The sequence below is a fragment of the Anomaloglossus baeobatrachus genome, chromosome 2 (assembly GCF_048569485.1).
Source record: "Anomaloglossus baeobatrachus isolate aAnoBae1 chromosome 2, aAnoBae1.hap1, whole genome shotgun sequence".
In the NCBI taxonomy this organism is placed as follows: Eukaryota; Metazoa; Chordata; class Amphibia; order Anura; family Aromobatidae; genus Anomaloglossus; species Anomaloglossus baeobatrachus.
In genome coordinates, this window is record NC_134354.1 from 46579370 (window position 1) to 46605206 (window position 25837).

Consider the following 25837-nt stretch of genomic DNA (forward strand, 5'->3'; position numbering starts at 1 on the left):
TTTGACATCTATCCATTCATCCATTGTAGCTTTTTAGGCTATGTGCCCACGATCAGGGTTTTGGGCGCAGTGTTTTCCCTGTGTCCATAACGCTGCGTTGTGCAGTAGAAGCACTGTGGAAGGAGTTTTAAAAATCTCATGCCCACTGTGCTTTTCTCCGCAGCATAAATCGACCTGTGGCGCGACTTCCTGAGCCTCAGCATGTCAATTTATGCTGCTGAGACAAGTGTTCTCTGCAGGTAGAATAGAGCTAAAGTCGACAGCAGCCTGAACCCAAATCGTGGGCATGGGCAGCTGCGTTCTCCCGTGGACAACACTCGCATCTCTGCAGGAAGGCTGACACTGGGTACTAGACGCCGTCTCACTGGATCATGGCCACATAGCCTAACGGTGAGAAATTTGTTGCTACAGCAACATGTTTGTGCTACCTGTGGATTCAAAATGCTTACTATACTTCTGAATAAAATCCTTGATGGGTCCAGTTTCCAAAATGGGGTCACTTGTGGGGGGTTTCTGCTGTATAGGTACCAAAGTGGCCCTGCAAATGTGACATGGTGCCCGCAATTTATTTCAACTTTTCCAAAATTCAAATGGTGCTCCTTCCATTCCAAGCCCTCCCATTTATCCAAACAGAGGTTTTTGGCCACATGTGGGGTATCCCTGCGTCTATTAGAAATTGGATAACAACCTGTAAGGTCCACGTTTTGTTGCCTCTTGAAAAAGTGAGAAATTTGATGCTAAAGCAACATTTTTGTGAAAAAAAATGAGAATTTTCAATATGGCGACCTAAGCTTATCAAATTCTGTGAAGTACTCTTGGATTCAAAATGCTCACTATACACTTGGATAAAAGCCTTGAGGTGTCTTGTTTCCAGAATGGGGTCACTTGTGCGGGACCTCCATTGTTTAGGGGCTTTCCAAATGCGACATAGCATATGCAGTTCACACTTATACTGTGCTACGCTGAGCGCTTACACTGGGGATTGTGTAAATCTCAAACATGATTCAGGCAAAACTCCCAATAAATTCACTAAGATGGAAGTTTAAGTCACTTTTAACTCTCATCTGGCCTGTTCTGTTTCCAAGTGTATGCCTCCTTTCTGAGCAACAGTGTGCCTAAACCGCATTTAACATCCTTGGTGGGTGGCTGGGGCGGCGGTGGCGGGCGGCGAGGTACAAGCCGTTCTGACAGGTCAGTGGTAAGGACTTTAACTAATAGCGCCCAGAGTCTGCACGTGTGCTGATGGAGCGCTTTGTTCAAGAGCTCCTTCTGCGCACGTGCTGCCTCCTGGGTGCCATTTGTTTAAAGCCCTCACCGCTGACATGTTCAGAATAACCCATGGCTTACCGCCCCTTCACAGAACATAGCCAGCATGGGACAGACCCTGCAGAAAGCAGAGGCAACACTGGGCAGGGCAGAGCCTGCAGCCCCAGCACAGCAGTAAGACACCACCGGATAATAAAACAGAGGCCAGGACTTCCACAATCTCCATAGTGGAGAGCTGGGATTTTCGCAGGTAATTCCGCAGTAATTTACATGCAATTATGTGCGGCTGCGGGACATCCACAGTATGGACAGGACTATTTTTTTTTTTTTTTTTTTTTTTTTTCTTTTGCATTACCCCTGTTTTGCACCACATCCATGAGCACTGATTAGTGACCCACATCACTGATCAGCATCCGTGCTCATTTTTGACCAGGATTTTTTTTTAATTTTTATTTTTTTTTCTGTGCATGACTCTTCACCCTTGTTTAGCACCACACCCTGTGCATGCTTTCTTCAACTGTTGAAACAGATCAGTGACTCCCATGATCAGTAATCAGTATCCAGTTGTAAAAAAAGTAAACCAAGAATCAAATAGAAACAAAAAATGTTAGAGTAGATGGCCATGAGGATGAAATTTTGTATTCTAATAATGTTTACACCAAACACACACACCTGAATAAGTTTGTCCTCCCAAAGACTATTCTGCGGAGGAGGCATGACATTGCTGCCTCCAACAACCATGGTGATAGAGGGGATTCCACCTTCCTATATTCCTCCCACTCCTCCAGTGATTCTGAACCCCCACACAGACTTCGCAGGACACAGCACTCCGTTAGGGAACCCCAACCAACTTTGTGTTGAGACAGTCAAATGGTGCTCATTCCCTTCCGAGTCCTGCCGTGCACCCTGATAGTAGTTTTCTACCACATATGGGGTAATGGCATACTCTAGAGAAATTGTACAACAAATTTTGGGGTCCATTTTCTCCTGTTACACTTGTGAAATAAAATTAAGCTCAAAACATTTTTGTGGAAAATGTTTTGGTTTTTTTTGTCTTTTATTTTTCACGGGAAAACTGAAGCACCTGGGGCAGGGGGGGGGGTTCTTGGTGCTCACTACATCTCAAAAAAATGCTCACTTGTGGAGGGTTTCTACTGTTTAGGCGCATCAGGGACTCTCCAAACACGACATGGTGGCCGCTAATTATTTCAGCTGATTTTGCTTTCAAAAAGTCAAATGGCGCTCCTTCCCTTCCAAGCCCTACAGTGTGCCCCTAATTGTAGAATTTGACCACAGATGAGGTTTCTGCGTACTCAGGAGTGTACAAATTTTATGGTGGTGTGGTTTTTTTTTTTTTTTTTTTCTCCGATACCTTTTGTGCTAAAGTGGAAAAAAAGTATAACGTTTTTGAGCAGTGTGAGGGGTGCAGTTTTTATAAGTGTTGCTTTTGGTTATTTCTGTCACCTTGGCCTCAAAGTCACTTCAAATGTGATGTGGTCCCTAACAAAAAAAAGTATATATTTTGTTGGAAAAATGAGATTGCTGATTAACTTTGAACCCTTCAAACTTCCTAAGAAAATAAAAATGTCTCAAATTTGTGCTGATGTAGAGATGTTGGAAATGTTATTTAGTAACTATTTTGTGTGACCTAATTCTCGGTTTTATGGGCATGAAATTTCAAAGTTTGAAAATTGCAAAATTTTCAAAATCTTTGTCAAATTTCAATTTATTTTTCTTTTTCGCTCCTAATTGGGAGACCCAGACATTTGGGTGTATAGCTACTGCCTCCGGAGGCCGCACAAAGTACTACACTTAAAAGTGTAAGGCCCCTCCCCTTCTGGCTATACACCCCCCCCCGTGGGAGCACAGGTCCCTCAGTTTTTGCTTTGTGCGAAGGAGGTCAGACGCGCACGCATAGCTCCACTATTTAGTCAGCAGCAGCTGCTGACTATGTCGGATGGAAGAAAAGAGGGACCATACAGGGCCCCCAGCATGCTCCCTTCTCACCCCCACTTTCTGTCGGTGGTGCTTGTTAAGGTTGAGGTACCCATTGCGGGTACGGAGGCTGGAGCCCACATGCTGATTCCTTCCCCATCCCCATTAGGGCTCTGGGCGAAGTGGGATTTTACCGGTCTCCAGGCACTGAGACCGTGCTCCATCCGCAGCCCCTGGAGAAGCCGCTGGATATGGAGCTGAGTATCGTCAGGGACATGGCCCTGCTCCGTCAAGGTACTCTGTGTCCCCGTGCATACGCGCGCGCACCGCAGCATTGCTGGGTGTGTTAGTGCGCCGGGGACAACAGCGCTGCTGCGCTTGTGCCATTTCCTCACTTCAGCTTAGCTGAGTGGGTAGACTCAGGGAGAACGGTCGCGCCGGCCGCTGGGACTGCGACGCGGCTGGGACTTGTGGTGCGCCGGGGACTTCCGCGCTGACCGTGCATATATCACGGCCGCGCTTATTACTACAGTCCCCGGCTTTTGCGGCCTAGTTCGTTCGTTCGTTCCCGCCTCCGCACCTGCCAGTCAGGAGGAGGGCGGGACGCTGTACAGAGCATCAGCGCTGAGGGCTGGAGTCTTTTTTTACATACTCCAGCCCTCACACCAGGCACAGTAGGACGCAGTTTCCCGCACTTTGTTTGTGGCACGCCCACGGTCCGCCCCTCTTCACAGAACGCCGGCAGCCATTCCTGCCTGCACGCTGAGCTGCAGAGGGGAGACGGGGAGACCCAGACACGGGATTCTACGGCCTCATACCCGCTGTTCAGCGGGCGGTAAGCAGCCCTCAAGGGCTCACCCCCACTTGTGCCGTTTGTATACTGAGTATTTTGTGTTTGCAAATACTTTGTACCAGGGCTGTGGAGTCGGAGTCGTGGAGTCGGAGTCGGAGCTCATTTTGGTGGAGTCGGAGTCGGTATAAAATGCACCGACTCCGACTCCTAAAATATATAATAAATTGGGGACAGGAGTGCAATGCAGAATGTGCTGAATATTTTACTAAATAATAACATTTAGTATAATGCTTATATTTAAGTGAAAAATTTATTGTAGTACAATGTGAACATCAGACATTTAATTGTTTTTATGATACAATAATCAAGATATTTGGATAGAACATAAAATATTTATTGGAATACAACTTTAGAACACAAAAAACTAATAAATTGTAAATATGTAATATATATATATATATATATATATATATATACACACAGTGTATATACACACACAAGATATATATGTAATCTACTGTATATTACATAGTGTATTACATATTTACAATTTATTACAGTTTTTTGTGTTCTAAAGTTGTATTCCAATAAATATATTTTATGTTCTATCCAAACATCTTGATTATTGTATCATAAAAATTATTAAATGTCTGATGTTCACATACACATATTCATGTACTACAATAAATTTTTCTAGATACCCCTGATGGTGACGCTATGGTAAATGACCTTATAGCGGCCATCAATAGACTGTTGGATATTTCTCCCCCAGCCCCTTCAGCAGAGGAGCCAGCTGCACAGCAGGAGAAGTTCCAGTTCCGGTATCCTAAGCGTAAATTGAGTACTTTTCTGGACCACTCTGACTTCAGAGAATCAGTCCAGAAACATCATGCTTATCCAGATAAGCGTTTCTCCAAACGTCTTAAGGATACACGTTATCCCTTTCCCCCTGACGTGGTCAAACGCTGGACCCAGTGTCCAAAGGTGGACCCCCCCAATCTCCAGGCTTGCGGCTAGATCTATAGTTGCAGTGGAAGATGGGGCTTCACTTAAAGATGCCAATGACAGACAGATGGACCTTTTGGTTAAAGTCTGTCTATGAAGCTATCGGCGCGTCGTTTGCTCCAGCATTCGCGGCCGTGTGGGCACTCCAAGCTATTTCAGCTGGCCTGGCACAAGTGGACTCTATCATACGTCCAGCAGTGCCGCGAGTAGCGTCCCTAACCTCGCAAATGTCTGCGTTTGCGACTTACGCTATCAACGCTGTCCTGGACTCTACGAGCCGTACCTCAATGGCGTCTGCCAACTCTGTGGTTTTGCGCAGAGCCTTGTGGTTAAAGGAATGGAAAGCAGATTCTGCTTCCAAGAAATGTTTAACCAGCTTGCCACTATCTGGAGACAGACTGTTTGGTGAGCAATTGGCTGAGATCATTAAACAGTCCAAGGGTAAGGACTCCTCCTTACCCCAGCCCAGATCGAGCAAACCTCAACAGAGGAAGTGGCAGTCGAGGTTTCGATCCTTTCGAGGCTCCAGCAAGACTCAATTCTCCTCGTCCAAAGGGACTCAGAAGGAGCAAAGGAGCTCAGATTCCTGGCGGGCTCACTCACGCCCCAAGAAAACAACCGGAGGAACCGCTTCCAAGGCGGCTGCCTCATGACTTTCGGCCTCATCCCTCCGCATCCTCGGTCGGTGGCAGGCTCTCCCGCTTTTGCGACATTTGGCTGCCACAGGTCAAAGACCGGTGGGTAGCAGACATTTTGTCTCACGGGTACAGGATAGAATTCAGTTCTCATCCTCCGCCTCGGTTCTTCAGAACCTCCCCACATCCCGACCGAGCAAATGCCCTTCTGCAGGCGGTGTGCTCACTGAGAGCAGAAGGAGTGGTGATCCCTGTTCCTCTGCAGGAACAAGGGCAAGGTTTTTACTCCAATCTCTTCGTGGTTCCAAAAAAGGACGGCTCCTTCCGTCCTGTTCTGGACCTAAAGCTGCTCAACAAGCATGTGAACGCCAGGCGGTTCCGGATGGAATCCCTCCGCTCGGTCATTGCCTCAATGTCTCAAGGAGATTTCCTTGCATCAATAGACATCAAAGATGCTTATCTCCACGTGCCGATTGCTACAGAGCATCAACGTTTTCTGCGTTTCGTGATAGGAGACGACCATCTCCAGTTCGTAGCTCTGCCATTTCGTCTGGCGACAGCCCCACGGGTTTTCACCAAGGTCATGGCGGTAGTGGTAGCAGTCTTGCATTCTCAGGGACACTCGGTGATCCCTTACTTGGACGATCTACTTGTCAAAGCACCCTCTCAAGAGGCATGCCAACACAGCCTGAATGTTGCGCTGGAGACTCTCCAGACTTTCGGGTGGATCATCAACTTTTCAAAGTCAAACCTGGCACCGACTCAATCACTAACGTATCTTGGCATGGAGTTTCATACTCTCAGCGATAGTGAAGCTTCCGCTGGACAAGCAGCGGTCTCTACAGACAGGGGTGCAGTCTCTCCTTCAGGGTCAGTCGCACCCCTTAAGGCGCCTCATGCACTTCCTAGGGAAGATGGTGGCAGCAATGGAGGCAGTCCCGTTCGCGCAGTTTCATCTGCGTCCACTTCAATGGGACATTCTCCGCCAATGGGACGGGAAGACAACTTCCCTAGACAGGAAAGTCTCCCTTTCTCAGACGGCCAAGGATTCTCTGCTATGGTGGCTTCTTCCCACCTCATTATCGCAGGGAAGATCATTCCTGCCCCCATCCTGGGCAGTGGTCACGACAGACGCGAGTCTGTCAGGGTGGGGAGCAGTTTTTCTCCACCACAGGGCTCAAGGGACGTGGACTCAGCAGGAATCCACCCTTCAGATCAATGTTCTGGAGATCAGGGCAGTGTATCTTGCCCTATTAGCCTTCCAGCAGTGGCTGGAAGGAAAACAGATCCGAATTCAGTCGGACAACTCCACAGCGGTGGCATACATCAACCACCAAGGAGGGACACGCAGTCGGCAAGCCTTCCAGGAAGTCAGGCGGATTCTGATGTGGGTAGAGGAAAGAGCATCCACCATATCGGCAGTTCACATCCCGGGCGTAGAAAACTGGGAAGCAGACTTCCTCAGTCGCCAGGGCATGGACGCAGGGGAATGGTCCCTTCATCCGGACGTGTTTCAGGAAATCTGCCGCCGCTGGGGGGTGCCGGACGTCGACCTAATGGCGTCTCGGCACAACAACAAGGTCCCGACCTTCATAGCGCGGTCTCGCGATCAGAGCTCTGGCGGCGGACGCCTTAGTGCAAGATTGGTCGCAGTTCCGGCTCCCTTATGTGTTCCCACCTCTGGCACTCTTGCCCAGAGTGTTACGCAAGATCAGATCCGATTGCGGCCGCGTCATACTCGTCGCCCCAGACTGGCCGAGGAGGTCGTGGTACCCGGATCTGTGGCATCTCACGGTCGGCCAACCGTGGGCACTACCAGACCGTCCAGACTTACTGTCCCAAGGGCCGTTTTTTCCATCGGAATTCTGCGGCCCTGAACCTGACTGTGTGGCCATTGAGTCCTGGATCCTAGCGTCTTCAGGATTATCCCAAGGGGTCGTGGCCACCATGAGACAGGCTAGGAAGTCCACTTCTGCTAAGATCTACCACAGAACGTGGAAGATTTTCTTATCCTGGTGCTCTGCACAAGGAGTATCTCCCTGGCCATTCGCGTTACCTGTCTTTCTTTCCTTCCTGCAATCTGGGTTGGAAAAGGGCTTATCGCTCGGCTCCCTTAAAGGGCAAGTCTCGGCACTATCCGTGTTTTTTCAGAAGCGTCTAGCACGACTTTCTCAGGTGCGCACGTTCCTGCAGGGGGTTTGTCATATCGTACCTCCGTACAGGCGGCCGTTAGATCCGTGGGATCTAAACAAGGTCCTTGTTGCTCTCCAGAAGCCGCCCTTCGAGCCTCTGAGGGATGTGTCACTTTCTCGACTCTCACAGAAAGTGGCCTTTCTGGTAGCGGTCACGTCTCTTCGGAGAGTGTCCGAACTAGCAGCGCTGTCATCCAAGGCTCCTTTCCTGGTGTTCCACCAGGACAAGGTAGTGCTGCGCCCTATTCAGGAGTTTCTCCCTAAGGTGGTATCCTCTTTTCATCTTAATTAGGATATCTCCTTGCCTTCCTTTTATCCGCATGCAGTTCATCGGTATGAAAAGGATTTACATTTGTTGGATCTGGTGAGAGCACTCAGAATCTACATTTCCCGCACGGCGCCCCTGCGCCGCTCGGATGCACTCTTTGTCCTTGTCGCTGGTAAGCGCAAAGGGTCGCAGGCTTCCAAAGCCACCCTGGCTCGATGGATCAAAGAACCAATTCTTGAAGCCTACCGTTCTGCTGGGCTTCCGGTTCCATCAGGGCTGAAGGCCCATTCTACCAGAGCCGTGGGTGCGTCCTGGGCATTACGACACCAGGCTACGGCTCAACAGGTGTGCCAGGCAGCTACCTGGTCGAGTCTGCACACTTTCACCAAACATTATCAGGTGCATACCTATGCTTCGGCGGACGCCAGCCTAGGTAGAAGAGTCCTGCAGGCGGCAGTTGCCTCCCCGTAGGGGAGGGCTGTCTTCGCAGCTCTAACATGAGGTATTTCTTTACCCACCCAGGGACAGCTTTTGGACGTCCCAATCGTCTGGGTCTCCCAATGGAGTGCCGAAGAAGGGAATTTTGTTACTTACCGTAAATTCCTTTTCTTCTAGCTCCTATTGGGAGACCCAGCACCCGCCCTGTTGTCCTTCGGGATTTTTGGTGGTTTTTCGGGTACACATGTTGTTCATGTTGAATGGTTTTTCAGTTCTCCGACGTTACTTCGGAGTGAATTTGTTTAAACCAGTTATTGGCTTTCCTCCTTCTTGCTTTTGCACTAAAACTGGTGAGCCAGTGATCCCACTGGGGGTGTATAGCCAGAAGGGGAGGGGCCTTACACTTTTTGGTGTAATTGCTTTGTGTGGCCTCCGGAGGCAGTGCTATACACCCAATCGTCTGGGTCTCCCAATAGGAGCTAGAAGAAAAGGAATTTACGGTAAGTAACAAAATTCCCTTCTTTACCACTAATATGAAGTACAATATGTCACGAAAAAACAGCAAGAATTGCTGGGATATATGTATGTGTTTTTTATTTTATAACTTCTATGGCATCAAACCAGAAAGCTTCAAAACTGTATAATTTTCGCCAAACTTCCCATATCTTCACAAATGCAAAAGATATCATCTTAATTTTACACCTATCCTGAAGTACAATATGTCACGAAAAAGTCACTCACCGGGATCCATTGAAATGTCCCAGTTACAACCTGTCAAAGTGACCACTGGTCAGAAATGAGAAAAATGGCCCAGTCATGATGGCAAAAAGGCTCTGGCGTGAAAAGGTTAATTTTATTTACAATTGTTTCCCTCAGGCATGTTGGGGATCTTGGGAACATAACCTCCAGCAATGGAAAGGCCGAAGTTGAGATAAAAGATAAGCTCATTTTACTGGAAGGACCACTCAGCATCATTGGTCGCTCATTAGTGGTGAGTACAGAAGGGAATGGGGTCATTTTTTGTTTTCAATCAATCACAATCTGTCGCTTAGAGAAACTACAGAATCCTGCAGGATTCAGTCCCCCCCCCCCCCCCCCCCAAATAGACTTGTATTAACAACAAATTGCGACTGATGGCCCTGCGTTGCATCCGCTATGCGACTGATCAGTCATGGAATGACTGTCCGCCGAGCAGAAGCAACGCAGAATGTAAGGTTTTTATTTTGTAGCGTTGAAGAATCGCTTTGTGCAGGATTTCGTTGGCATCTCGTTGGTTATGTTATGGACATGGTTATGAATGGTTGAGTATTAAGAATTATATGAAGATATCCAAAAAGCAGGACAATGTGCGCACGTTGCGTACAGTCACTGCAGAAATTTCTGCAGCGATCTGAAGAGCACACGTGCGCTTCAAAACGCTGCAGAAAATGTCCGTAGTGAAAAAAAAAAAGCCGATTCCATGAGCTCTGACTGCAGCTCCTCCCATAGACAGAGCGGGGGATGCAGGTAGAGCGCACGAAAGAAGTGACATGTACTTCTTAGAACACGCGCTTCGGGCAGCAGCCGAAGCGCTGCGCTCTAAGACGCCACATGCACACGGCCCCTGCACAATCTCAATAGATTATGGAGGGGACGCAGGATGCATGCAGTTACGCTGCGCTACAAAGCACAGCGTAACTGCATGTAATTACGCAATGTGCGCGCACAGCCTTAAAATGGTGCTTGCACTGTGTACTGCACCTAAATCTGCATTCAGACATCACTCACAAGACATTCTGGGACTTTCCTGTGACAAGTGAAACATACTGACTTGGCTTAATATAAAATGATGAAACAGATATATGTAACTCTTTAAAGAGACCTGGATCGCACATCCCAAAAAAACAATGATCTAACGCTGTTAGGCAAAAAATTAAATAGAACATAAGGTTTTTAGTTACACCCCACTGACAGTCTGATCAGAATGGTATCACAAGAGGAAAGGAGATGAGGCAAAAAATATTGTTGAAAAATACATTTTAACTTAACACGTAGAAAAAATATTTTCCCTGCCGCCCATGACAGCACCACATGAGAGATAGGTTCCGCCCACATCAGGACAGGAAACCCACTGATAAAAAGGCGGTACCTCTCCTCCACATCAGTTTGGTTTCCTGTCCTGGTATGGACAACCCATTGCTGTCCCAGGTCCGACCCGGTGTGGAAGCCTGGTACTTACCTGAAGCCGGTGCCCGGGCCTGGATGCACCCCCCCCTCGGTCTCAGACCTCTGCGGCGGTGAGGCGCGGGCCTGGAGCGGGAGCTCGGCCCGGCGTCGCTCCAGGGATGTGCGCACTCACGGCGGCCGCTGGAAGGCTTGTCCCTGCTGTGCAGCACGCTGGAGTGAAGCTGGAACTCCGACCGGAAGTGACGCGATTCCAGGGTGACGTGCGCAATGCGACCAGGAAGTGACTGGTGTGCGCATGCGCACTAGGATCCAAGATGGCGGCGCCCATGTAACGAGACAAATGTGACCGGCGCTTGGGACTGAGTTTTTTTTTTCTCCTCCATTGTTACCATTATGGCAGGAGATTCACCCCGCAGCAAGGAGCAGCGCAAGGAGTCGCCACAGCGGGGCTCGGAACGCGGCTCTGCGGATCGTTCCCGGAAGGCTGTATCCAGTCCGGGCAGCGTTCGGTTCGGTGGGTCCCAAGAGGTCCAAGGGAGATAAGAATCCGCCTCCTGATCCGGTATTGCCTGGAGTCGTGGGGGTGAGTGGACTTCGTGGTCTTCCATGTTTCTAAGTCCCCGTTTCCGTGTCCCCTCTCTTGTTAGGTACCGAAAAAATGTGCCTCCAAGCAGCGTCACAAGGAATGTGCCATATGCCAATCCTCCCTGTCTTCGGATTACACCAAGGCCCTGTGTGCAGGCTGTATCCAACAGACCCTACTCAAAGAGGGGCCGGGGTTCTCATCTGAATTACGTTCCATTATCAGAGCGGAAGTACAGGAGTCCCTTAAATCCCTTAAGGGGGGCAAGAGGCGCAAGAAGTCCCGTCGTCATAAGCTGTCTACTCCCGATACTTCGGCGGGTTCGGCTCAGGGCTCTCGGTCGTCGGGATCCTCGGGATCCTCCCCCTCCGATTCTGGCTCCTCTTCCTCTTCCGATGAAGGTGGTCGCCCTTGTTTCCCTACAGCAGACGTCGGACCTTTGGTGAAGGCAGTACGTTCGACCATGGGTATAGTGGACCCCAGGGGGCCCGAATCTACCCAGGATGTCATGTTTGGGGGCTTGGATTCCAGGAAGCGTAAGGGGTTTCCCATTCCCCAGAAAGTTCAAAGTCCCATTACTGACCAGTGGAAAAAAGTGGACAAAAGGTTGAATCTTAGCTCTTCCCTTAAAAGGAAGTACCCCGTGGATGAGGAAGCGTCTACCTCTTGGGATAGAACCCCAAAAATTGATGTCGCTATTGCCAAGGCGTCTCGTTCCACTACCTTGCCGTTTGAGGACTTGGGGTCCCTTAAGGATCAGCTGGATAGGAAGGCTGATGGTTTTCTGAGAGGTACATGGGAGTCTACGGCAGGTGGCTTGCGCCCGGCCGTGACCAGCGCCTGTGTTGCCCGGTCTTTAATGGTGTGGCTTCAGCAGTTAGAAGACCAGTTGCGCAATGACACTCCTAGGAAAGATATTATCTCGTCCTTGCCCTTAATACAGGGTGCTGCTGCCTTTATGGCTGATGCCTCGGTTGATTCTTTAAGACTATTTGCCAGGTCGGCGGCGCTTTCCAATTCCGCGCGTCGGGCCCTCTGGCTGAAAACTTGGAAGGGTGATGTCCAATCCAAGGGGCGACTATGCAGCATGCCTTGTGAAGGTGCCTATCTTTTTGGCTCTGGCCTGGACGACCTCCTCACTAAGGCATCCGATAAGAAACAGGGGTTTCCAGTTTTTCCGGTGGCGTCCTCTCGCAGCCGGCCCTTTCGGAGACGTCAGTTTTTCGCAAAGAAGTCTCAAAAACCGCAAGATCAGTGGAAGGACCGTAGAAAGACTACCTCGGGCTTTCTCTTTGGCAAGCACTCCGATAATAAGCCCAAGCCCTCTCAATGACGCCTATCATCAGGTAGGGGGTCGGCTGTCCCTCTTCCTCCATGCATGGCAGGCAATCTCCTCCAACAGGTGGCTCCTTCAGATTGTGGAGGAAGGGTTAAAATTGGACTTCCGTTCACCCCCTCGGGTCTCTCATGATAACATCCTTGCGGTCCCCAGAGCGGCAGATGGCCTTGGAAGTGGAAGTGCTAACTCTCCTCTCGAGGAAAGTCGTTCAGGAGGTCCCCATAGAACAAGAAGGGGACGGCTTTTACTCCACTCTCTTTCTGGTTCGGAAGCCGGACTCCACCTTCCGCACCATCTTCAACCTGAGGAACTTGAATTTACATCTGGTGCAGCGAGCCTTCAAAATGGAGACCATGAAGTCAACTGTCAGGCTGTTGTATCCAGAGTGTTTTATGGCGGTCCTCGACTTAAAGGACGCCTATTATCACATCCCTATTTTTCCGTCTCACCGGCGGTTTCTCAGGTTCGCACTACACGTCTCCGGGAGGCTGAGACGCTTCCAATTCGCAGCGCTGCCATTCGGGCTTTCCATGGCCCCACGGATCTTCACCAAAGTCCTTGCGGAGGTCATGGCACATGTCAGGGAACAGGACATATTGATCATTCCGTATCTGGACGACCTCCTGATAGTGGGTCAGTCGGAGTCTCTATGTGCGGCTCACGTGACCAGGGTCATCACCATCCTGGAAAGCCTGGGGTGGGTGGTGAATCAGCAGAAGTCCAGACTCCAGCCTCTCCAGTGTCAAGTCTTCCTGGGTCTCGTCTTGGACTCTACCAGACAGTTGTGCCACCTGCCAGAGGACAAGGTCGCCAGGATCTTGTCCTTTCTCTCTTCCGTAAGGAGTTGCCCAAGCATGTCCTTACGGCAGGCTATGTCGCTGGTCGGGACTCTTACCTCTTGCATCCCAGGAGTGTGGTGGGCCCAACTGCGTTCCAGAATCCTCCAGATGGAGGTCCTTCAGTTTCAGAGACTGTTTGGAGGCTGTTTGGAGAAACAATTGACCCTGTCTGCGGACACCTTGCACTCCCTGGGTTGGTGGCAGGACCCCTCTCACCTCCGGATGGGGGTTCCTTGGCTTTCCCCGGTCACGGACACAATAGTCACAGATGCCAGCTATTGGGGGTGGGGTGCCCATCTACGCCAACAGGTGCTCCAGGGTCCCTGGGACGCTCAGTTGGTCAGACAGTCCTCCAACTACAGGGAGCTCATGGCGGTTCTCAAGGCACTAGAGGGGTTCCTCCCCTTCTTGAGAGGTCGCCATGTTCGGATCCTTTCGGACAACAGGGTGACGGTGGCGTACGTCAACCATCAGGGCGGCACCAGATCCCCTTCTCTTCTGACTCTGACTATGCACATCTTCCAGCTGGCCGAACAACATCTCTCCTCCTTGACTGCTCTTCATATCAAGGGGACGGACAACGAGGAGGCAGACTTCCTCAGCCGGCACTGTCTCCGTCAGGGGGAGTGGTCCTTGGACCCGGGGGTCTTTCGCAAGATCACGCTTCTATGGGGTGTCCCTGTTCTAGACCTGTTCGCTACAAAGGCGAATCGGAAAGTGGACAGGTTCTGCTCTCTCAACCCCCGAGACGATCCGGTTGCCCTCGATGCCTTCCAGATGTCTTGGTCTCACGGCCTCCTGTACGCGTTTCCTCCCCTGATCCTGTTGCCTTCGGTTCTCCGGAAAATCTGGACCGACAGAGCAGAGGTTATTCTCATCGCCCCCTTCTGGCCGAAACGGGCGTGGTTTTACTGGCTGCGGACACTGTCTCTGGTGGATCCTTGGGTTCTCCCGGACGCCCCTCATCTCCTGTCCCAGGGCCCAGTCCGTCACCCCCCCCGACCCGGCTCTCCATTTGACGGCTTGGCGTTTGAGCGGCGGCTGCTAGCTCGACGGGGGTTTTCCTCTTGCTTAATCGATACTCTTCTTCGTAGTAGGAAAGCGGTCACCACGGCCATTTACGGTAGGGTCTGGAAGCGCTTTCTCCTTCAGTCGGGGGCTCGGGCGGAGGGCCCCCCTCCTATCTCGGCTATTCTAGAATTCCTCCAGAGGGGGTTGGAATTGGGGCTCTCCACCAGTACGCTCAAGGTGCAGGTATCGGCCTTAGGGGCACTGTTTCATTGTAGTCTGGCGCAGAATGAATGGATTTGCCGGTTCATTAAATCTAAGTCCAGGTCTGTACCTGTTCAGGCTCCCAGGGTTCCCCCATGGGACCTTAATTTAGTGTTGGATGCCCTCACAGGGCCTCCGTTTGAGCCCTTAGGGGAAGTCCCTCTCAAACTGCTGTCCCTTAAGGTTTTTCTCCTCGTCGCACTCACCTCGGCCAGGCGGGTGGGGGATCTCCAAGCCTTGTCTGTGGTTCACCCTTATACCCAGATTCTGGATGATAGGGTAGTGTTGCGGACTGATCCCTTCTACTTGCCCAAGGTTTCTACACCTTTTCATAGGTCCCAAGAGATCGTGCTCCCTTCCCTCTGTGACCCCCCTCGGAACGAGGAGAAGGCTAGGTTACACACGTTGGATGTCCGGAGGGCCTTAGTCACGTACCTAGATAGGACTAGGGAATGGAGGAAGTCTCAGGTCCTGTTTGTCACTTTTCAGGGGCAGTCCAGGGGGCATGGGGCTTCTAAGGCTACCTTGGCCAGATGGGTCAGGGATGCCATCGGTTTGGCGTACTCGGCTAAAGACGCCACTCCTCCTCCGGGCATAAGGGCGCACTCCACTAGAGCGGTGTCTACGTCTTGGGCGGAGAGGGCGGATGCCTCTCTTGACCAGATCTGTCGGGCGGCTACTTGGTCGTCTCCTGGGACTTTCTTTCGGCACTATAGGCTGGACTTGTCCTCCACAACTGACCTTTCCTTTGGGAGACGAGTCTTGCAGGCGGTGGTCCCTCCCTAAGGTGGATGGTCTATTTAAATCTCTCATGTGGTGCTGTCATGGGCGGCAGGGAAAAATCTTAATTACTCACCGGTAATGGGATTTTCAATAGCCCATGACAGCACCCTTAGTTCCCCCCCTATTCACTGGTTGTGGGCACCCTTCGGGGAGTGTTAGTTATGGGTGTTTTTCCTTGGGTGGTATGATTAATCTGTTTCTTGTGTTTTGTTGGTCCTCTCTGGCTCTGAAAACCTACTGATGTGGAGGAGAGGTACCGCCTTTTTATCAGTGGGTTTCCTGTCCTGATGTGGGCGGAACCTATCTCTCATGTGGTGCTGTCATGGGCTATTGAAAATCCCATTACCGGTGAGTAATTAAGATTTTTAAAACATTCAATGATTTGGATGGGTCAAGCAGAATGTGGAAAACAAGGAGGGTTTGTTGAGGTAAAGGAATTACCCACAAACGTGTGTGTGTGTGTGTGTGCACATACAATTACATACATACACATACATAGAGATGTACATACATACCTGTTTTAATGTGACAATAAATAGAACGTGAGATTCTTCGTTACCATACTGATCACTGTATTGAGTTCACTGCCACATCACAGCGAACCTCTGAGTGGGTTCCTATTCTAAACTTTATAGTGCGGCACTGTGCACTAACCACTGCTGCAGCGACAAAGCACCAGCAGGGCAGGTGAGCTGGTACCTCACCGCGCCTATGCTGCAAGGCAAAGCCCCCGTGGCTCCAGGCCCCACCACCCCACTGTCTCTTTGGCACTCTACAGTTGCCGGTGGCCGCTGACTGGTTCCGTGACCCTGGGGCTCACTTCAAAGGGGTTATTTATAGGGAAAAGTATTCGGAGGTTTTGTTGTGATGCCACTTGTGGGTTGCAGCTAAGTAGATGGAGCTGCTGCAGTCTTACTGCTGGGGCTGATGTTAATGGCAGCCTGTATGTAGGGCTTGGCCCTGGGGGTGGGGCGGGTAGGTGATGGAGTTAGGTGTGAAAAGAAGGTATACCACACAAGGGGTTGCAGTGTAACTGGTTCCTTTACTCAGTGTGGTGATGGCTGGCAACCCAAAGAAGGTTGGTCCTCACCCCTGGTCTCCTTGGTCCCAGTGCTGGTGTGGTAACCTGGTGGCTTCTTTCCCCTGCACCTGTCTCTAGTTGGTGGGTCACCGTGGCTTGGAGCGTCTGTGGGTCCCCTCCTTGTAGTCTGTCTTTAGTCCGTACGGCGGGCAATTTGAACCCTGTAGGGTCGGTGTTCCGTTGCGGTCCCTGGTTCTCCCGTCACTGCTGGTGCCCCCAAACTTTAGTCAGTGAGGTCCTGGATGGTCCTCTCACTGTGCAGATTATATCCGGTCTGGCTAGAGCATTTGCTTGACCTAGGGCTCTGTACTCAACCAGTGCTATGGTTCCGAGAGTAGTCCTTCGGTAAGCACACTCCTGCGCCTGACAGGTCACTGTTACATTCCCGTCAGTACGGTTACATCAGTCTCCTCTTCCACTTACTGACTGTCTGACCCCCTCCTCCCTGGTTGTTGTCTAGTGGACTAGATCGTGTGTCTCTCTCTCTTCCGGCAATCTGTCAGGACGTAGATCTGTGTATATCTCTTAATGGTCTGTGTATGAATTGCATAGCACTAGTGTTCAGCGGATCCGAACTGTAAAAATCCGAATCCAGCTGCACGATCCGTATCTGGGATTTTTCGATCCTGATCCCCATTCACATACATGGCTCCGCATTCCAGATCGGATCCGGACTTCTTTTCCAACCCGCGACTGATCAAGTCCGCTCAACTCTACATAGCACGCATGCTGACTAAATTGACAGTGACTCATGGTTTGGATGCACGTGGACTTAAGGTGTACATGCATAACTTGGATTGCATCACCTTAAAATTTGCCCCCCTCAAATGTTATAATGGAAGCCTATGGGCGCCTGACTCCGTCCAATCTGTCAAATGAGATTCTGGCAACTGTTCCGTCTTTATTTGTCGCTCCATTGGGAGACCCAGACAATTGGGTGTATAGCTACTGCCTCCGGAGGCCACACAAAGTATTACACTTTAAAAAGTGTAACCCCTCCCCTCTGCCTATACACCCTCCCGTGCATCACGGGCCCATCAGTTTTTAGCTTTGTGTTGAAGGAGGCACACATGCACACAATGCTCCACATTTTAGTCAGCAGCAGCTGCTGACTATTTCGAATGGAAGAAAAGAGGGCCCTTAACAGGGCCCCCGGCATGCTCCCTGCTCACCCCACTGAGTCGGCGGTGTTGTTCAGGTTGAGGTACCCATTGCGGGTACAGAGGCTGGAGCCCACATGCCGCTTTCCTTCCCCATCCCTTAGGGGCTCTGGGTGAAGTGGGATCCTAACCGGTCATCCAGGCACTGGGACCGGGCTCCCTCCGCAGCCCCTGGTGGTATCTGCCGGACAGGAGACTGAGTATCGTCAGGGACAAGGCCCTGCAACTACAGGTACTCTGTGTCCCCTTTGGGACGGTGCATGGAGCACCTGGGCCTCAGACGCTGCAGCGCCTGCAGTGTTTGTTTTCTGTCCGGGACTACCGCGCCGGCCATGCCTGCTTGTCGGCCGCGGTTTCTACTTTAGTCCCCGGCTTTTGCGGCCTAGTACATTAAACGCCCGCCCACGGGCCTGCCAGTCAGGGGCAAGGGCGGGACGGTCGGGCTGACGCCGACAGTGAGGGCTGGAGCACACATTGCTGTCCTCCTCCCCCCTCACTATTCCCTATGGGGCACCAGATTCCCGCACTTTTGTAAGTCCGCCCACGGCTCCCTCCTCCCCTGTGAACGCCAACAGCCATGTTTTAACACATCCTGCCGGTGGAGGACGTCTGGCTGCAGCTCTGGGAGACCCGAGGCAGAAGGGGAATCTGGTGGCCACACACCGCTGGAGCGGTCGGTAAGCCACACCGGTTACCGGTGCTGGTCCCCCTAGGGTGCTGACCTGTATATAGATACATTATATTTGTATACTTTTCCGGTTCAGCTGTATTGTGTACTTGTGGCTATATACCCTCAGTGATCACGCTCCTGGGAGACAACAGCATGTCGTTCACAAGGAGCAAGGGGGCCAAGGCACAGGGTTATTTTGCTACCTGTACCTCTTGTGCGGCTATGTTACCTGCAGGTTCCACCTACCCTCACTGTGAGCAATTCTCAGCCCCTGTGGCACTCGCTCAGCCGGAGCCTGAGGCACTAGGGGGTCCCTCGGCCCAGGTAGAACCACCGGCCCCCCCTGTCCAGATGGCAGGGACAGAGTTTGCTGTTTTAGCCGACAAACTCTGAGTCGCTTTCTCATTCCATGACTAAGTCTATGGATAAATGGTCTGTTAAGATTCTAGAGGTTTAGCAGTCCAGACCGGCCCTTATACAGGCCCCGGGCACTGCGGGATCACCCCCAGGCCCCTCTCGGTCTGCGACTAAGCGTGTTCCTGGTGTGGCCTCTAGTTATTACGTGCAGGACTCCGGCACGGACCGCAGTCCCAGACCAGCTAAGCGGGCTCGCTTAGAATCTTCCCTGACTTCTTCACGCAGTTCGGGGTCTCAGCTTGAGGACTCTCTGGAGGATGAGGCGGAGGTCGCAGCCCAGGACTCTGACCCTGACGTTGCTCTCAATCTGGATATACCTGAAGGGGACGCCATAGTAAATGATCTTATAGCGTCCATCAACCAGGTGCTAGATCTGTCTCCCCCAACTCCGCCTACAGAGGATTCGGCTTCACAACAGGAGAAACACCAGTTTAGGTTTCCTAAACGTACCCGGAGTGCTTTCTTCGATCACTCTAACTTTAGAGATGCTGTCCAGAAGCACAGTGCTTTCCCGGACAAGCGCTTTACTAAACGCCTTAATGACACACGTTACCCCTTCCCCGCTGACGTGGTTAAGGGTTGGGCTCAGTGTCCCAAGGTGGATCCTCCAGTCTCTAGACTGGCGGCTAGATCAGTAGTAGCAGTGGCTGACGGTGCATCGCTCAAGGATGCCACTGACAGGCAGAGCTCCTAATGAAATCCATCTATGAAGCTATAGGCGCGTCTTTTGCCCCAGCCTTTGCAGCAGTGTGGGCACTCCAGGCTATCTCAGCTTGTCTGACTGAGATTAATGCGGTCACCCGTACCGCTGCGCCACAAGTAACGTCTTTGACTTCTCAGGCGTCAGTATTTGCATCCTACGCCATGAATGCTGTCCTGGACTCGGCTAGCCGTACAGGGGTAGCATCCGCCAATTCTGTAGCAGTCCGCAGAGCCATGTGGCTACGCGAATGGAAGGCAGACTCTGCTTCCAAAAAGTTCTTGACCGGTTTGCCTTTTTCTGGCGACAGACTGTTTGGCGAGCGGTTGGATGAAATTATTAAGCAATCCAAGGGAAAGGACTCGTCCTTACCACAACCCAAACCGACCTCAGCAACGGAAAGTTCAAGCGAGGTTTCGGTCCTTTCGGCCCTCAGCCAGATCCCAACCCTCCTCGTCCAACAGGCCACAGAAGAGCCAGAGGAACTCTTTTGCATGGCGGTCTAAGTCACGTCCTCCAAAGACCGCTGGAGGCACAGTCTCCAAGGCGGCCTCCTCATGACTTTCGGCCGCCCCAAACCGCATCCTCGGTCGGTGGCAGGCTCTCCCGCTTTTGCGACGCCTGGTGGCCACATGTCCAAGACCGTTGGGTGAGGGACATTCTGTCTCACGGTTACAGGATAGAGTTCAGCTCTCGTCCTCCGACTCGTTTTTTTCAGAACATCTCCGCCCCCCGAGCGGACCGTTGCGCTTTTTCAGGCGGTGGACACTCTGAAAACAGATGGAGTGGTGATCCCCGTTCCCCTTCAGGAACGCGGTCGCGGTTTTTACTCCAATCTGTTCGTGGTGCCAAAAAAGGACGGCTCATTCCGTCCCGTTTTGGACCTAAAATTGCTCAACAGACATGTGACAACCAGGAGGTTTCGCATGGAATCCCTCCGATCTGTCATCGCTTCGATGTCCCAAGGAGACTTTCTAGCATCAATCGACATCAGAGATGCCTATCTCCATGTGCCGATCGCTCAAGAGCATCAACGCTTCCTGCGTTTCGCCATCGGGGACGAACACCTTCAGTTTGTGGCACTGCCTTTCGGCCTGGCGACAGCCCCACGGGTCTTCACCAAGGTCTTGGCATCCGTCGTAGCGATCCTTCACTCTCAGGGCCACTCTGTGATCCCTTATCTAGACGATCTCCTAGTCAAGGCACCCTCACGGGTGGCTTGTCAACACAGTCTGACCGTTGCTCTGGAGACTCTCCAGAGGTTCGGGTGGATCATCAATTTTCCAAAGTCAAAATTGTCTCCGACCCAGTCACTGACGTACCTCGGAATGGAGTTTCATACTCTCTCAGCGATGGTCAAGCTGCCGCTGGACAAACAGCGGTCGCTGCAGACAGGGGTACAATCCCTTCTTCAGGCACAGTCGCACCCCTTGAGGCGCCTCATGCACTTCCTGGGGAAGATGGTGGCAGCAATGGAGGCAGTTCCATTTGCGCAATTTCATCTGCGTCCACTCCAATGGGACATTCTCCGCAAATGGGACAAGAGGCCGACGTCCTTGGACAGGAACGTCTCTGTCTCTGGAAGCCAAGACCTCTCTTCAGTGGTTGCTTCTCCCCACTTCTCTGTCGAAAGGAAAATCCTTTCTGCCCCCATCCTGGGTTGTGGTCACGACGGACGCGAGCCTGTCAGGATGGGGAGCGGTTTTTCTCCACCACAAGGCTCAGGGAACCTGGACTCCGACAGAGTCCTCCCTTCAGATCAATGTTCTGGAGATAAGGGCAGTGTATCTAGCCCTCAAGGCGTTCCATCGGTGGCTCGAGGGCAGGCAGATCCGCATACAGTCGGACAACGCCACGGCGGTTGCGTACATCAACCATCAGGGCGGCACGCGCAGTCGTCAAGCCTTCCAAGAAGTCCGGCGGATTCTGCTGTGGGCGGAGGCCACAGCCTCCACCATCTCCGCGGTTCACATTCCGGGCGTAGAAAACTGGGAAGCAGACTTCCTCAGTCGCCAGGGCATGGACGCGGGGGAATGGTCTCTCCACCCGGACGTGTTTCAAGAGATCTGTTGCCGCTGGGGAACGCCGGACGTCTATCTCATGGCGTCTCGGCACAACAAGGTCCCGGCATTCATGGCACTGTCTCAGGACCACAGAACTCTGGCGGCGGACGCCTTAGTTCAGGATTGGTCGCAGTTTCAACTGCCTTATGTATTCCCTCCTCTGGCAATGCTGCCCAGAGTGTTGCGCAAGATCAGGTCCGACTGCCGCCGCGCCATCCTCGTCGCTCCAGATTGGCCGAGGCGGTCGTGGTACCCGGATCTGTGGCATCTCACGGTGGGGCAACCGTGGGCACTAACAGACCGACCAGACTTGCTATCTCAAGGGCCATTTTTCCATCTGAATTCTGCGGCCCTCAAACTGACTGTGTGGCCATTGAGTCCTGGCTCTTAGCGTCCTCAGGGTTGTCTCAAGATGTCATTGCCACTATGAGACAGGCCAGGAAGCCAACGTCAGCCAAGATCTATCACAGAACTTGGAGGATCTTCTTAGCCTGGTGCTCTGAGAGGGGGTTTATCCCCTGGCCGTTTGCCTTACCCAGGTTTCTTTCCTTCCTTCAATCGGGATTGGACAAGGGTTTGTCACTCGGCTCTCTCAAAGGTCAAGTCTCGGCGCTTTCCGTGTTTTTTTTCAAAAAGCGTCTAGCCAGGCTTCAGCAGGTCCGCATGTTCCTGCAGGGAGTTTGCCACATAGTCCCACCTTACAAGCGTCCGCTGGAACCCTGGGATCTCAACATGGTTCTACGGGCTCTTCAAAAACCACCTTTTGAGCCGCTGCGGGATGTCTCTTTATCACGTCTTTCGCAGAAGGTGGCATTTCTAGTGGCGGTTACTTCACTCCGGAGAGTGTCAGAGCTTGCAGCGCTGTCATGCAAAGGCCCTTTCCTGGTATTTCACCAGGATAAGGTGGTTCTGCGTCCGGTCCTGGACTTTCTCCCTAAGGTGGTGTCCACTTTTCATCTCAATCAGGATATCTCCTTACCTTCATTTTGCCCTCATACAGTTCACCAATGTGAAAAGGATTTGCATTTGTTAGATCTAGTGAGAGCACTCCGGATCTACGTGTCTCGCACGGCGCCCCTGCGCCGCTCTGATGCGCTCTGTCCTTGTCACTGGCCAGCGTAAGGGGTCGCAGGCTTCCAAGTCTACCTTGGCTCGGTGGATCAAGGAACCGATTTTTGAAGCCTATCGTTCTTCTGGGCTTCCGATTTCCTTCAGGGTTGAAAGCCCATTCTACCAGAGCCGTGGGCGCGTCCTGGGCTTTGCGGCACCAGGCTACGGCTCAGCAGGTGTGTCAGGCGGCTACCTGGTCGAGTCTGAACACTTTTACAAAACACTATCAGGTGCATGCCTATGCTTCGGCAGATGCCAGCCTAGGTAGGCGAGTCCTTCAGGCGGCGGTTGCCCACCTGTAAGAGGGGGCCGTGTTACGGCTCTTTTTATCGAGGTATTCTTTTACCCACCCAGGGACAGCTTTTGGACGTCCCAATTGTCTGGGTCTCCCAATGGAGCGACAAAGAAGGGAATTTTGTTTACTTACCGTAAATTCCTTTTCTTCTAGCTCCTATTGGGAGACCCAGCACCCGCCCCTGTTCCCTTCGGGCTGTTGTTCTTTTGTGTACACATGTTGTTCATGTTGATTTGTTCTTATGGTTCATGGTCTTCAGTTCTCCGAACATCCTTCGGATTGAGTTTACCCTAGACAAATTTATAAGTTTTCTCCTTCCTGCTTTTGCACCAAAACTGAGGAGCCCGTGGTCCACGGGAGGGTGTATAGGCAGAGGGGAGGGGTTACACTTTTTAAAGTGTAATACTTTGTGTGGCCTCCAGAGGCAGAAGCTATACACCCAATTGTCTGGGTCTCCCAATAGGAGCTAGAAGAAAAGGAATTTACGGTAAGTAAACAAAATTCCCTTTTTTGCACCTACCACTGTTCAATCACTTATACTAATAACAGAGAGTGATAGAAGAAGGGTCTTAATTCCGCGCCAAGGACTCAATGGCTCCAGGAAGAGATTAATGCTTCTTTAATAACATGCACAAGTCTACGCGTTTCTGGAGACACAGCTCCCTTCATCAGGACATTGGCAAGAGAACATCAAATCCTTGGTGCGGAATTAAGACCCTTCTTCTATCACTCTGTTATCAGCCAACTTTGGGACTGCTGCCTGGACCTGGATCTTATATATGCCTGTATAGTGGTTGTGACTGGCACAACCATTATAGGTGAGTGTGGTTTTATTACATATCTTCCTCCCTTTTTGGGGTAAGACCCTATTGCGCTTTTCTTTCCACAGTTTCTCAATCACTTATACTAGGTATAGGGCAAAAAATCATTCTCTTATGATGTCTCAACAGAGCAGCATCATGGCAGCACAGGGGTCTTCAGCAAACACTGGAAAATAGTGGCCTATATTGTATTGGAGGTGATAGATGCCCCCTCGTTCACCTGGGCTGCTTGTGAATGCTGTTGTCAAAAATGGACAGCAGTATATAGCAGTAACAATAGTGTGCAGAGCTCAGCTCCTATGTCTGCTGTAAGAGGAACGCCTGAGGAATCAGACCAGGACCTGACGCTGGATTCACTAATGTTAAATGCCAATAAGGCATTAAGTATTCCTCTAAACAAATGTAGTTGTGGTTTACAGCTGTAATGACCATGATGCATTATTCCTGATTGTGCTGTAAAAAAATATAGCAACTCCTGCCATCCAAATCCCATACATACCAGACCATTGATTACTAAATATGACCACAATTGAAGTTGGCAGCACCAATTGTCAGGGTGATTGCAGGTTTGTTTGCTTTTCTGGAGGGGATTGAGCTCACTGCACTTAAAGCTATGTGCCCACGGGAGTTTGTACCTGCAGATATATCCGCAGGTACCTCCGCAGGTTTCCCGCAGCTGCTCGCCAAAATCTGCAGATATTTTTAGCTGCGGGATTACAGCAAAATACCTGCGGGCATTCATGTGACTTACCTGCGGAAGTCCCGGCCTCTTTATCCATAGTGGAGGGCCGAGATTTCCGCAGGTAATTCACCAGAAATAATTTACATGCGGCTGCGGGACATCCACAGCATGTCCCGCAGCCGCACGTGTCCACAGCATGGACACTGCACTCCCAATGTCCCATGAAACCAGATTTATTTGGAAAATGCAGATAAATCTGCAGGTTTAATCTTCCATGGGCACATGGCCTTAGGCATCATTCAGATAAGAGTAACCTTCTGTCGAACAGTTTGCATTCTGATTTTTCTTTAATTTTCCTTCCCTCCCACCCCCTCCAGGTCCATGAGAAAGATGATGACTTGGGGAAAGGAGGTAATGAGGAGAGTCTGAAAACTGGCAATGCTGGAGGTCGTCTCGCCTGTGGAATCATTGGAATCTGTCCGTAACTACACAAGGATCAAAGATTTGCCCCTTGCTTCCTGGATATTCAGCCGCACTAAACAAGTCTCCATCTGCAGCATAGTTCTGTCTTTAGCTCTCCTGTTATCAGCTGCTGACATTGCATCGTTTTATATGAAACATTGAAACTATTCCAATCTGGTCATTTCAATAAATATGGAAGTTGAGGAAGTGAGTGCATGTCTTCATTTTTTTTCATGGTGAATTTGCTTGAGTGTTTACTGCAATAGGAAGGAGACAATGTCTAGTTCCACATAGTAGAAGTAGCAATCCTAAGTTAAGTGACCCTAGGATTGTTTCTTACAATATATGGCACTAGAGTTAATCTCCTTCCTCCCTGAAAAGGCAATTTGCATATTTTCCAGAGGAGCATTACAGCTATTAGTCTCCCTCACTGGCAGCCAGATTGGCATCCACAGAAAATTTCCCCTTAGGGCCCAGTCACACTAAACAACTTACCAGCGATCCCCATCAGGTTGTATCGTTGTTGGGATCGCTGGTAAGTTGCTAGGTCGCTGGTGAGATGTCACACTAAGCGACGCTCCAGCGATCCCACCAGCAACCTGACCTGGCAGGGATCGCTGGAGCGTCGCTACACGTGGAAGCATGCTGCGCTTGGTAACTAAGGTAAATATCGGGTAACCAACCCAATCTTTACCTTGGTTACCAGCGCACACAGCTTAGCGCTGGCTCCCTGCACACCTAGCCACAGTACACATCGGGTTAATTGGCCAATGTGTACTGCAGCTACATGTGCACAGAGCAGGAGCCGGCACTGGCAGCTGAGAGCGGCGGAGGCTGGTAACTAAGGTAAATATTGGGTAAC

At 51.1% G+C, this 25837-nt stretch overlaps 1 protein-coding gene across 2 annotated transcripts in view; it reads left to right on the forward strand.

Annotated features, from left to right (window-relative positions):
* Positions 1 to 25178, forward strand: part of LOC142282477 (superoxide dismutase [Cu-Zn] B-like) — a 41074-nt gene extending 15896 nt beyond the window's left edge. For both annotated transcript variants that reach the window (XM_075332984.1, XM_075332986.1), the window contains 2 exons: positions 9409 to 9523; positions 24891 to 25178. In XM_075332984.1, coding sequence (XP_075189099.1) covers positions 9409 to 9523; positions 24891 to 24998 — 223 coding nt within the window. In that variant the 3' untranslated portion in view covers positions 24999 to 25178. The remainder of the gene's footprint in view (positions 1 to 9408; positions 9524 to 24890) is intronic.
* The last annotated feature ends 659 nt before the right edge of the window (positions 25179 to 25837 follow it).